Source organism: Larus michahellis, chromosome 6, assembly GCF_964199755.1.
Source record: "Larus michahellis chromosome 6, bLarMic1.1, whole genome shotgun sequence".
In the NCBI taxonomy this organism is placed as follows: domain Eukaryota; kingdom Metazoa; phylum Chordata; class Aves; order Charadriiformes; family Laridae; genus Larus; species Larus michahellis.
This window is the reverse complement of record NC_133901.1, coordinates 68,777,046-68,789,328: the sequence shown is the minus strand read 5'-3', so window position 1 is coordinate 68,789,328 and position 12,283 is coordinate 68,777,046. Positions and strand designations below refer to the sequence as shown.

The following is a 12,283-nucleotide window of genomic DNA, read 5'->3' as shown; positions in this document are numbered from 1 at the left end:
GCTTTTTTTATTTACAGAAAAGTTGAAATATGCTTCCAAACATTGTTGTATTCCAAGGCTGTTAGTTTATTGATTTATTTTTTTATTTTATTTTTTTTGTTGGTTTAGGTTTTTTAGCTCTCCCCTCTTTGGGTGACAAATCTCAATAGAAGTTAACACAAATTCAAAATATCCTGAAGTAGTTAATATGAGTTTGGGATTTTTTGATAGCCATATCCTGCCTGGCGTTTGTGATATTTTAGTATCACAGCTACCACAATGATAATATTTGAAATTAAAACCACAAATGAAAGAGTGTAGAAGCTGTATTGTTGTGGGTTTGGGGTGTCTTCAGCATCTGCTTTAGCGAGGGATTCTGTGTAGAGAAAAAACAAAGTGTGATATTTAAAGTTTCGAATACCATGTCATTTCAATGAAGATTAAATAAGCTTTTTTTCAGATATCTTGGTTCTGAGGAGTGTAACCACACCAATTGCGAATTCTGAATCTGTAGTACTGAAGAGTTGTAAAAATTTGTAATAAAACAATAATGCAGAAGAGCATCGCTATGTTAACAAATTCTTTGGTATCACTGCAGCCAAGTTTCTGCCAAGCAGTGCTGCTGTTATCTTTAGAACCAGATAGAAGGGAGGCAAACTGCTGAAGCAAAGCTGGGCAAAAAAGAAATTGATGGTTCTAACACTCTGCCTTTTAATGATTTACTAGCTGGTCCTTAGTAAAACTCATTATTTTTCTGTAAATCATGAAAGATGCTATGAGAATTAATCTATGTTTTGTAATATTCCGAGTGTGATCTGTTTGCACCTGAATCCTTTCCACATTATGCATGTGTCCAGTTTCTAGCATATGGATGCTAAATCTTTCACTATTGAAATAAATGGGAGCATGCTTAAAATGCTGCTACAGTTCAGAGAGGTTAATAATTATTTTAAAAAGGAGGAAAATCTTTATTACTATTAAGAGCATAATTAATGCTAAATAGTTCTTAGATCTGACACCTGAAAGCATGTGTCACAGTGTGCTTTTTCAGGTGAAGCTTTATGCTCAGTAAAAGAACAATGGGTGTAGTGGGAGTTAGAATACAAGCCCTTTAAAGTAGCTTTTTCCATATTTTGCCATCTGTTCTACATTAGCTCTCAATACTCATCAAGACCACTGTAGAGCAGATTGCAAATTGTGCTAAAGAGTATGGCAGATCGGGGCACTAAAGCTTACTTGTCTCGTAAATAGCTTTGCAGCTTTAATTTTGAAAGCATTTTGATTTCTGCCCCAGTGGCTGTTCTTGTCATATTTTTGTTCTAATGTGCAATACATACAGTGTGAGAATTCAACGCAGCCTCTGGAGTAAGTCATCTCTGTTTATCATCTGGCATAGCTTTTCTGTAGTACCAGCAAACAAAACTGAGTGAAACTGAGTGTGCTGTTAGAAGATAAAAAAATTTGTAACAAAGCCTGACCATGATTTGCAACGTGCTCTGTGGCTTTGAGAAATGAGCACTGGTCCCTATGTATGCCTCATCAAAAAAGGTTGCATTTGAAAATCTGAACTCTCTTGCCATTTGTAACTGCTTCTGAATACATAGTCAGCTCCTGCATACACCGCTTCTATAACTAGAAGCGAGCGCTGCTCTTTCTACCTTAAAGAGCACACCTTCACCCAAAAGGCCATCAGTCTGTCAGTTTGAAAAGTACTTCTGTGATCTCACAAAGCACAAACTTTTAACCCATTGCTCTCATGCCATTCTAGTTTTGAAGTAGTGTAATTCACTTGTTTCATTAGCGGAACGAAAGTAACAGGTTTGCACCATGGAAGAGCGTAATCAGGTTCTTAATTTATGTATTCCTCTTACCTGAGTTGTGAGCAGACCTGAGATTTCTTTTCAGGCGGATGGGACCCACTACTGTTTTAGTTTTCCACATGTATGAAGAAATAGCTCTTTTTTGTCTGGAGATACAGCCTTCGGTACAGCGAGAGTTTGCATTTTTGCTGTCACAAATTAAAATATCACACTGGAGATAAACTGATGGAGATCTCTGCAGGAACCTGAAGGCGTTGAATTTGAATCTTCCGTAGTGTTCAAGTGGTGGGTAGGTTACCACGGTGTCATCTTTATTGCAGCTGCAACAGAATTTACAGAGCTGTTGAAGTAGTCCACATAACAATAATCATTCTTGCTAACTACTGTTAACTGTAACCACAGCATTTAACTAGGGCATTATTTTTACATGTGAGCATATATTTATGTGGTTTTTTTCCTCTCCCCAGTGCGATGTGCTTGTTTTTCCTAGCTCTGTTTAGGTAATGCCTTTAAATTTCTATGAAATTCAGCTTCCAACCACAGTCTACTAAAGATAAGTGGAAGAGAGACAAAAGAACTGTGGTTGACATTTAGGTTACATTTCCTCACATATTAGGAAGCAGTCATAAAATAGAGTCTTACCCACTTCTGATTAAGTCATATGTTAACGATCCATAATCAGGTTGTGGAGATGCTATGCAGGTATCAACAAACACCGAAAGGTTTGGGTCGGTGGAATGAAGACTGACTTGAGCAAAAAGAGTTTGGTTCAAGTCTACGTAATATGGGGACTGATGTATAGGCTTGGAGAATGAGTCTGAGTCATAGAATGACATGCTAACATTGTATCTTCCCACAGCAGTTGTGTTTTGGACTATATTACTTTTTGTTACGTAAATGACTTCTAAGGTTGAATTGTTTTCCATTTTGCATTTTGCAATAATCTGTACGCTCTTCTGGCGGGTAATAATGTTGCCGGTTGGAGAGAGAGAGATGATGTTGGTGTAAGTGATGCTCTGACCGTCATCCTGTAAAAGGAATGGTATGAAGTGCTCAGCTGTGATTATATGAGCAGTGCAGTTGAAAGCAGTTGTACTAAAGTTACAAAGCTGCCCAGCTACGCTTATCAGAGGCTCAAGATACCTTTGAAATGTGAAAAAAGTCGCAACCAAAAACCATTATCTACCCTCCTCCTGTTTTTTTCAAAACGCTGAACCAACCTATGCAGCAAAAATGTTAAGCAAGATTGTGTGGAGTGTGGAAAGTACCAAAGTTAGTGTCGGTCACCTTTATCAAAATAATGCTGTGAGCTAGCTCTTGGGAATCTTCATATCTTAGGGTTTTCCCCTTGTGACTCCAGGATAAGTGCCAGCCCTATCACTTGCAGAGAATGTTTAAGTTATATACCTAACATTGTGCTACTTCTGATAACCTGGGTTTGGAGAGGGAATGAAACACTTGGGGTTAGTTTGTGTGGACTCCCTTGGACTTCCTTTGAAAGGCTCATTGATCATCAGGTTCTTAAAGAGGGAAAGTGTTCTTTCTACTTCAACACTGGAAACATGCAATAGGATGAGCTAAGTGACAGTAAATCAGCTTATTCACATGCCACTCATAAACTGCTTTTACAAGCTCTTATCATTCATAACCATGGAATCATAGATAAGCTATTGTTAGCTTGTTCACAGAGCTTTTTCCACCCTTTACCTTTTTAGTTGTTCCACAGCTGGCTAATGGGAAGGAAAAGATCACTGAATTTGTTATAACTGGACTGCAAGATGGATCACGCAGCTGCAGGTCAGTTTCTTTATAACCAAGGGAGGCCAGATAAGACTTGCTCAAAACAATTTTCATGCTATCTGAAGAGCACGTAAGGAGTGCTGCAGTTAAAAGAGAAATTAAAAAAAAAAAAAACACAGAACAAAACACGTTACCACAAACTGCATTCATTTCTCACCCAATCTAGATCCATCAGCCTGTTGCATGGTTCTTGATTTGCCTGAGTCTGAAATGGCTCATGCGCATTTGAGGCCGTACAGTAGTCGGGACAAAATTTCACACAGGACTTAATGCTAGATAAGCAAAATGACGTAAATCTCATGCTGAAAGTTTAATTTTAAACCCATTAACATAGAATGAATTGTAGCCTTTGTAAAAGGGAAAAGGAGTCAAAGCGCCAGTGCAGAATGGTGAGTGAGAAAATTGATTTATGGCAGCCATCAAGGCTTTAGAGGCTCCCTTTCCACCTGGGTTAATGATGAGATGGACATGCAAACATATGGAGCCAATAAGGAAAATTGTCCAGCTCTTGGGGAAAGGAAATTCCAACACACCTAACCCTGTTTGACTAACCAGTGCAGACCATTTTCTGTGGTGTCTCAGGGAACAAAACCAGTAAAACTAACCATTCACCAAAAGTTTATTTTTCCATCTCTAGGATGGTAACTGCCTGCTGTGTCCAAAAGAAGGAAGGACTCAGGTTTTTCAGTGGTGCTTGCCAGAAAAAGGACCGAAAAATTAAAGAACAGGCTTTCGCAGATGGATCAGGTAGTAACTTACGCTCTATAGGCGAGACAAATGTGGGATTTTTGTATGTGAAGAGGGTTAATCACAATAAAAAGACTTAAATCGTCGGTATCAACCATCAGTTCTTTTTGATACTTATAAGGGAAGAATCATGGGTGCGAATAAGAAACAGCATCCTATTCATGTAGCCAGTGTACTTACTGTCGGGCTCCACAGGACCTGGCAGTGGAACACTGGTGTACTGAGCAGAAAATCCTCTGTAGGAGTTGGCATAGTCTGTAAACAACGCAACTGTCATAACATTTGAAGAAGATTCAAATTTCGGCTGAGCAACACCACATACTTTTCCTATTAAGCCAGTGTTAGTGGTAAGGCCATCATAGACTGCTGCGAAGTCAAATTGGCAGTTTTTGTCTAGTTCCAGGCTGTAGACAGAGAAAAAATAATTACAGGGAAGTCTTGAGTAGAGAGAATATTGCTCATACTGGATAGAGGATCCAGTGCAGATGAAGTGTTTGATGAATTCTAGTCAATTGAAATAAAAGAACGTTGAAAAAAAGAACACATAAATAGACATTATTAAAACTAAATAAAACATGGAAAACCTTTAAGGCAAGAAATGCTTAGGAACGTGATTCTGCTTCCATTGAAATAACAAACATTTTGCTATTGCATATATAGATATATATAAAAATAATCATATATTTTAAAGAGCTTTTAAAGTTTAGGTTTGACTTTCGCGAGTCTCTGAAACCTCTTGTGTTTGTCACCAGAGGAAGGCTCTTGCCTTTTCATCCGTCTGCGTGAGAGCTTATCTCAGTGCTTGCCACCCTTGATGAAAAGCACCAGCTGTCCTGTGGTGGGTGGATACCTGCAGAACATCTCTGTTCCTCCATCAACAGATGGATCTTGTCCGGGACTGGTGAGAACATACACCACACTGTGCTGAGTTCATCTCAGAGGGTGATGGTCAAGGTGATGATTTCCTATAGAACCCTATATGTTCCATACTGAATTCTTACACAGCACTCTGCGGTCTTAATATCTCAAGAAATGTTCTTGAAGATACTACCCTTTAAGTTCCCTTCATCTTGAGATTTTCCTCAGTGTCAACTGATGTAGGGAAAGCCAAAAAAGGGCTACCAGCCCACTACGTATGGGAGACCAACCCTGATAAAGCACGGTATGGGTCAGAAAAGTCCATGCCAGTTTGGTTTCCTTATGCCAATGCAGCCATTAGCATTTATACTTGGAAGTACCTAAGCCATCTTCTTCGCCCAACAGCCAGCAATACTGAGGAAAATGTACTTTGGGCGATATTTGCTTTATTCTTCTTTTGAGCCTCAGTTCTAAGTTGCAATTACAGTGCACCGTGATGGGTTTAAACATGTTCCTTATGTAGCAAAACCTTTATTTATACTGATGGATTTAAATTCAGATCATTTGGGCTAGCTTAAAATGGACTCACACCTCATGGCCAGTCACCTGAAATGCTATCTGCATTTCACTGACTGGCACTGCAGGAGCGACAGGGTAATGCAAAGTGATGCGAAACACATGGTTGTTACTTTATCAGAAAAGTGAGCACAAAATGTATAGATGTTCTAAAAGTTTGAAAGCACTTCTGCTTCCTGGGTTAAAAGTAATGCCTTTAAACAGAATGAAAAAAAGAGAGTAGTAGAGCGTTAGGGCATTTACTCACAACAAATCCTGAAACTGTAATTTTATCTTTGAGTTTTTTGCTGTTTGGATGTGCCAGACGCAGTATGTAAATGCAGGGTAAGCTGCTGGGTAGTTGGGGCTGGTAAATGTCCCATTGGGACCAGTTAATTGTCCCCCACAATTTTCTAGTCCTGAAAAGAAGAGTAGATACATTGTTAACATAATGGTATATATAACGAACTATAAAAAAACAAATTAGAGATCTAAAGTTACGTAACTAGCAGGGCTGTTTCTTTAGGATTCCATTCCTTTGGGAATGATTAAAGGTATTAAAGATCCAACTTCTATAGAGAATTTCAGGTCAGGTGGGTGTTATAAAATGAAGCCTATTGTCACTATGGTATATCTGCAGGGCACAGTGTGGTGACATCTGAGATGGCTGTAGACGAGTTAGCTTTGATACTGTGAGCAATTTAGTTATACCTGTATTTCGGGTAAATTAGGCTACGTATTGAAAAACTGGTAATGAAGATGCTATACCAGCCAAGAGAAACCCTGAGAGACTTTATATTAGAGGAATCTATGAGGTCTTGGTCATGATGTGGAAGTGCAAAATCTTCAAGTTTGAGAGAGATTTTACTTGATAGACAAAGGAAAAATAAAATCAAGTCAGTGGAAACCTCAGAAAGTCAAATGCAGACTAGAAATAGGACACAATTTTTCAGCAGCAAAGTTAAACACTGGAGCAGCATAAACTAGGATGTGGTAACTACTCGGTAAAATTGGGGCTTTTAGGAGCTTAATGTCATGCCACTCAGATCAGCAGAAGCAAAGGAACTGGTCACAAGCTAAGACTGATTTTGCCCAAGCTATTCTTACCTTTTAAGGAAAAAAAAGTAAGGAATGTTGAATGAAACACCTGACTGACTTCTGCGACCTGTACTCGGCAGAAATTCTGACTAGACGGTCTCTTTCTGGGTAAACGCTATAATATCTGCAAGCTGTGTAAATTTAGTAGAAGCCTGCAAGTAAAAGTGGAGTCCCATAATGCCTTCATTGCGGTCATTTTTCTGAGTAAAATTACACTTTTTAGGCTCTCTAGCAAGCGCACTATCGTTTTGCTGCCTCTTTCCTTCCACTGATTTTCCCCCACACCATTTCTAAGGGCTGAAGAACTGAGTGAGACGGGTTAAAGATCCTGTTAATACTCTCTGATTGCTGTCCTATACTTTCCCTTAATGAGAAAGTTTCTTTTAATGGTGCAATTCAAATGGCATTTTATGGCTGCATTAAGTTCTGACTTACTTGTTTCTGGGGAAAAGTAGTAGTAGAAGACAAAGAAGTTTCGCGTGAAAGCCACAGAGTTTGTTGTTATGATAAAAGTTAAACTGTCAGAAGATGATTGAAGTACCGGGACTGCATCGGTGTCATTACATACTTGTCCAAGAAGAGGCGAATTAGTTGAGGGACCATCGTATATTTTAATACTTTCCGTTTCACAGCTTGAAGAAGGAGCAAATCTATTGAAAAAACACAGTGAGAACTACCTAAACTCACTGATAGATATACGGGCTCTTTGAAGTCCACAACGCAGGTTCAATACAGAGAAATATTTGGAGGCATGTTTTTCTGTGCTGCATTCTAATGGAATGGAATGTTACAAAAGCGTCTGGAAGAAATACTTACTTAAAATGGGAGAAAACGAGCCTAACTGTTTGATTTGTATTCCTCTGAATTTGCCAGGCGCAGTTTGCATTTGCATTTAGTTCAATCCTTAATGCTTTGTTTTGCTCATGGAGCGAAGCACCACAGCGAGGTCCACCTACTGAAGAACAGCAACAACAAAAACCACCTTGTGAAGATCTCTCTCAAGTTTTCTCTTGCAATAATGTTTCATCCTCCACTAGGCAAAGACTCTGGGACATCATGGAGCATACATGCAAAATGTTTTACTATTTTTTATTTTTCATTTATATTATGAAAGAATCAAATAGTAAAATAATATTAGAAAATACTTTTTATCCTCTTTTTCCTAGCAGCAAAGGGAACCTAGGGCAACATGTATCACAGATGAAGCCAATTGCAAAACTGGAAATGCCAAATGATATAGGACGCCTCAGCAACTCTCTTTTGCAAGGTTTGCCACCACAAGCACCTCAAGCCTCCTGTCTTCCCCCTACACTGATCATTGAATCCAGTTGTAAGTTTCAACCCTTAAGCATTTGGGAACCTACGGACAGGGAATCGAAAAGGCTTTTCAGATTTGAGCTTCTAAAGGACTATGTGTAGGATTACTCTTTATTTACTGCTGCATACAATTCTGATCCTCCATCTCTGAAAGGATACTGCTAAAGAGGAAAAGCTTCAGAGAGTGGCAACAAAGATGATCAAAAATTTAGAATAGCTTCCAGACAAGGAATAAGTAAATGGACTGAAGCATTTCAGGCCAGAAAAGATATAACTAGCAGGGAAAGGAGGTGGTAGAGGTCTATAAATTTATGAAGGAAGATTAATATGAGATTTTTTTCCCCCCAGTAGAATAGCTCAATGGCCTGGAATGAAACCTCTAAGCTGTAATTTTGAAACAAACGAAAGGAACCAGCTCTTTGCATACGTATCTTTGCTGCCGGGTGATGTAGATTTAAAGGAAAACATCAAAACAGGTCAAATCCATGAAAGAAAAAGCCTTTGGTGACCATTAAAGACAAAGATAGCGCTTCCTCTCTGGTTCAGGAAGTCCTGAACCACGTTTGTTGGTGACCGGGAGAACATTCTGGGGAAGTATTATGCAGGCTTGTGTCTGTATTCTTGCCTGAGCATCCTCTGCTGACTGTTACTGGGCTGAGGATGCGGGGCTAGCTGGACTTTGACTCAGTTCTCTTTTGAAAAAAACACACAGCAACCATGACTGACATCACTAACATCGCTTAATGAATGTTAATAAGTTATGAAGTAGTTGCGGTAATGACCATTGTATACGAAACTTTAGAAGAAGTTTATAATTCAGTATGAGCATAAGATCTCCTTATATATTAATCTAAAAATAATGGTCTAAAACAACAAGAAGAATTTCCTATATAGTGTTTGCAGTCCCAGAGTAAAAGTTCAGGCTTTCTGATTAACTCCAGAGGGTAAGGAAAATTTAGGAGAGGCTTTTCTCATCACATGTGAAACCTCCCATTACAAGCTCAGCTTTGCCCTACCCACCCTCTGCATCCCTCCGGACTGGTGTGTAGCCAGGCACCCCTAGAGCAGCAATACTTCATTATCCTACAGTAGCTACCCACCATTAATCAGGTAAATTGCTGATCTGAGCGCAGAATGCTGATCCCAAATTGAGCAAAAAATTACTACCTATTGTTTCTGATTGAACAAAGGAAAAATAAGCAAATCTCTTCTAAAAAGCAGCAATTTCCCAATTAAGTCACTTTATTCCTGTCACTCCAATACAGCATTAATTTATGAATGTAAATTTCCATTCCACAGTAAAATATCTTCAAAATCAAGTTCTTAAAAAATGGCCATAGGGAGTCATAAATTGCAATATTTTTTTTGTTATTTAATATTTTTAATACTTGTTGGCACAAGTGGGTGTTACTGTTGTGAAGCAGAACACTAAAATAAGATACACCTTTAGAGATATGTTTAACATTTTCCCCTTCGGTTGCCTATGAAATACCTATTGTGCAAAAATTAATAGAATTTCACAGATGAAAAAAAAAAGACTAGATTTCCATACCCGTGGATTCTATTGAGTTGTCTTGGGCGAGAGCGAGAGCAGCTACGAGAGGCAGGAGGAGGAACTGTCTGAGCGCCTGCATTTTGATGACAGCTGAGGAGATTAGGCTTTTCTAACTTTTATACCCCCCGCTATTTCATAATCATCTTGCATTACATGGTATCACAGAAGGAAGGCTTAATCTCCCAGATATAAATGAGAAAGTAACAGGTGTGCCCATTTTTTTTTTATTGTGTACTATGTGGAGTAGGTTTAACTGTGCTTTTGTCCGCTCTCGTGGGTTGAAAGCACATTTTTCAGCTGATTTCATTGAGCATCGGTTCGGGTGTGTTGACAGGAGCAGGAATGTTCTGGAAGGGATTGCCAGGCTCCCTCGCGAGACACATTCAGCAGTTTTGCTCTTAGCACTGGTCAGAAGGACTTTGGTTTTTCCCACCTTCATTTTCACACCTATCCCTTTGGGTTGCAGATCATTCCCCGTGCTTGCCTAGGATTCCTCAGGTTGTGGAGTGCGACTATCACAACAGGGTTGCCAGGAATAATAATTTCCTGTTGCTGAAGCGTTTCTGGATGAACAAAACCAGATTCATATTAGTCACAGATGTAAAAGAAGAACTTTGCGGATAAAACTTTCTTAGTCCCACAATAGCAGCTCCAAAAAAAAAAGAATCAGCCTTTACTTCCCGAGATAAGGAGACAAGCAGAGTCCTAAGAGCCTCAATTTTTCGTAGCACAAGCCTAATGAGTATCTGCTCTAATATACTTATGCTACTTTGTCTTTTTTCCATAGGACCAAAGCTCTTGAAATAAATCCAGAGTATTTCGTGCAGCAGCAGCGGATACCCCATCTTTACAGCTTCGTGAGGCTGTGCCAGTGCCAGTGCCACAGATGTGCTGTTACCCTGGCCTTGGTTTGGCATGGTACCTGCTTGGATTCACACAGGAACCTGGCTCCGTGATTCTTTCCAATACAGAGAGCAGGTATCCCACAGCTGTGCAAACAGATCTCCTTTCAAGTTTACTAGAGGAGACAAATTGCAACGTAGACCTTCGTGAAACACATCCAGGTACTTTACTTCTGTAGAAACATATTTTTTTGTACAAACCCATTTTTTTCTGAAATATGATGCATCTGCAATGATCCTATATGTATAATCTCAGACCTTTGCCTTCTTTAAAACAATTCTGTCTATGATTTTTATCTCACTTCAAGGATTTTGAATGCAACTCTCTCCACCATGACAACATAATTATACTGACTTTAAACATTGAATAAGTGTATAAAGGTATTGCATAGAACTTGAATTCCCTTTAGCTCCTGGAAATGCTAAATTAGCATTTCCTCTGTCTAGCCTTTCATTTCTTAAGCCCACGTGCACACTTGCAAGGAATTTTTGAGTACTAACATCTGTTTTGTACGCATTTAATGCGTCAACTTGTGCGTGGAGCCCTGCCAATCAATGCTGTGTCCGTCAGAACCAAGAAAAAAATGCCCATGGCTATGGTAGCTTGGTAATTTGCTCTGGTAGTTACAGGTTGGTAGGCAAACTGTTTGGAATTACTTGTATATGAATGATCAGGAAATTTTCTTGCACTGGAGCTGGTATTAAGGGACTGGACCCCTGAGCAGTGGCCCGGTGTTTCTGAGGGGAAGGCAGCTACACCTGCACAGACAAGTCTTCATGGAAGTCCTTTAAGATGGGAAGAGTACAGAAGGTGTTTTACAATAGCAGATCCTCAGAATAAATTAAGGTGCATTTTAGCACAAAGGAATAAGGATTCGGCTGTTGTGACACTGCCATTTGCAGGCACTTTCTCCCACTGCCTGCAGCCGGGAGTGCAACAGCAGAGAAAATGCGATTTCAAGCACTTTAAATCATTATCTGTGAGAAGCAGAGCCAGCAGGGTTACGAGCGTGATGGAGTTTTGTGTGAACTAAGTATGATTAGGAAATCCTCTGGGCTCAGGATGGTCATTACGGTCCTGCAGGATGAGGACTTTGGCTGTGAGCCTGCTCAGCCAACACCAAGGCTTAACCACCAGGTAAGAGATTAGATCTGGAGCCTTCCTGGGAGACCTGCGTGATTTTGGCATTTGAGAGCAGGCTAAGTTATTTGTGGAGAAGCTGAGTTTCGGAATGACTGTAGCCCCTTTTCTAAATGAATGAAGCATAAAAGGAAAAGTTGCTGAAAAAAGTGGATTTTTTTTGTCTTGTGTGGCACAGCCTCTAGACACTAGGCATCCTTATTCAGTAGAGGGCTGAGTTTGAGTAATCTGCACATTCCCCCCTCTGTGGAAACCAAATATTGGCCTTAAAGATGCTTTTCACGCTCATGCCAAGTTCACCAGATAATCAAAATTTAATCCATCCCTTTCCCTGAGATGACTGCTGTAATCCTGTACAATTCTGCAATCGACAAGATATTTTTCTCTATTATGAACTGAAAATTATTAAGTTCCTTTTTTTTTTTTTTCACTGTCATTCCAAGTAGGACAATTTAACATTAAAGCACAGAAACACTTTCTTGGCTCAAAGTGATATCATTTGAATAGATAT

The 12,283-nt window shown here is 39.5% G+C and overlaps 1 protein-coding gene across 1 annotated transcript; it reads right to left on the bottom strand.

Annotated features, from left to right (window-relative positions):
* Positions 1 to 182: 182 nt before the first annotated feature.
* Positions 183 to 9,808, bottom strand: LOC141744469 (CUB and zona pellucida-like domain-containing protein 1). The gene is made up of 9 exons (XM_074590403.1): positions 9,727 to 9,808; positions 7,674 to 7,809; positions 7,293 to 7,507; positions 6,028 to 6,178; positions 4,527 to 4,750; positions 3,507 to 3,679; positions 2,442 to 2,827; positions 1,851 to 2,119; positions 183 to 355 (listed from the first exon to the last, which is right to left on the bottom strand). The coding sequence occupies exons 1-9, from the start codon at positions 9,806 to 9,808 to the stop codon at positions 183 to 185; spliced, it is 1,809 nt and encodes a 602-aa protein (XP_074446504.1).
* Between the last annotated feature and the right edge of the window lie 2,475 nt (positions 9,809 to 12,283).

Bases quoted from the DNA above. Each gene is read 5' to 3' on its own strand.
- LOC141744469 (XM_074590403.1), bottom strand. From the start codon at position 9,808: ATGCAGGCGCTCAGACAGTTCCTCCTCCTGCCTCTCGTAGCTGCTCTC. The intron at 6,179-7,292 runs GTAAGTCAGAAC...TCTTCTTTTCAG, and splicing joins CTACTTTTCCCCAGAAACAA to GACTAGAAAATTGTGGGGGA. The intron at 356-1,850 runs GTAAGAGGAATA...TTCTCTACACAG, and splicing joins CAGGTCTGCTCACAACTCAG to AATCCCTCGCTAAAGCAGAT.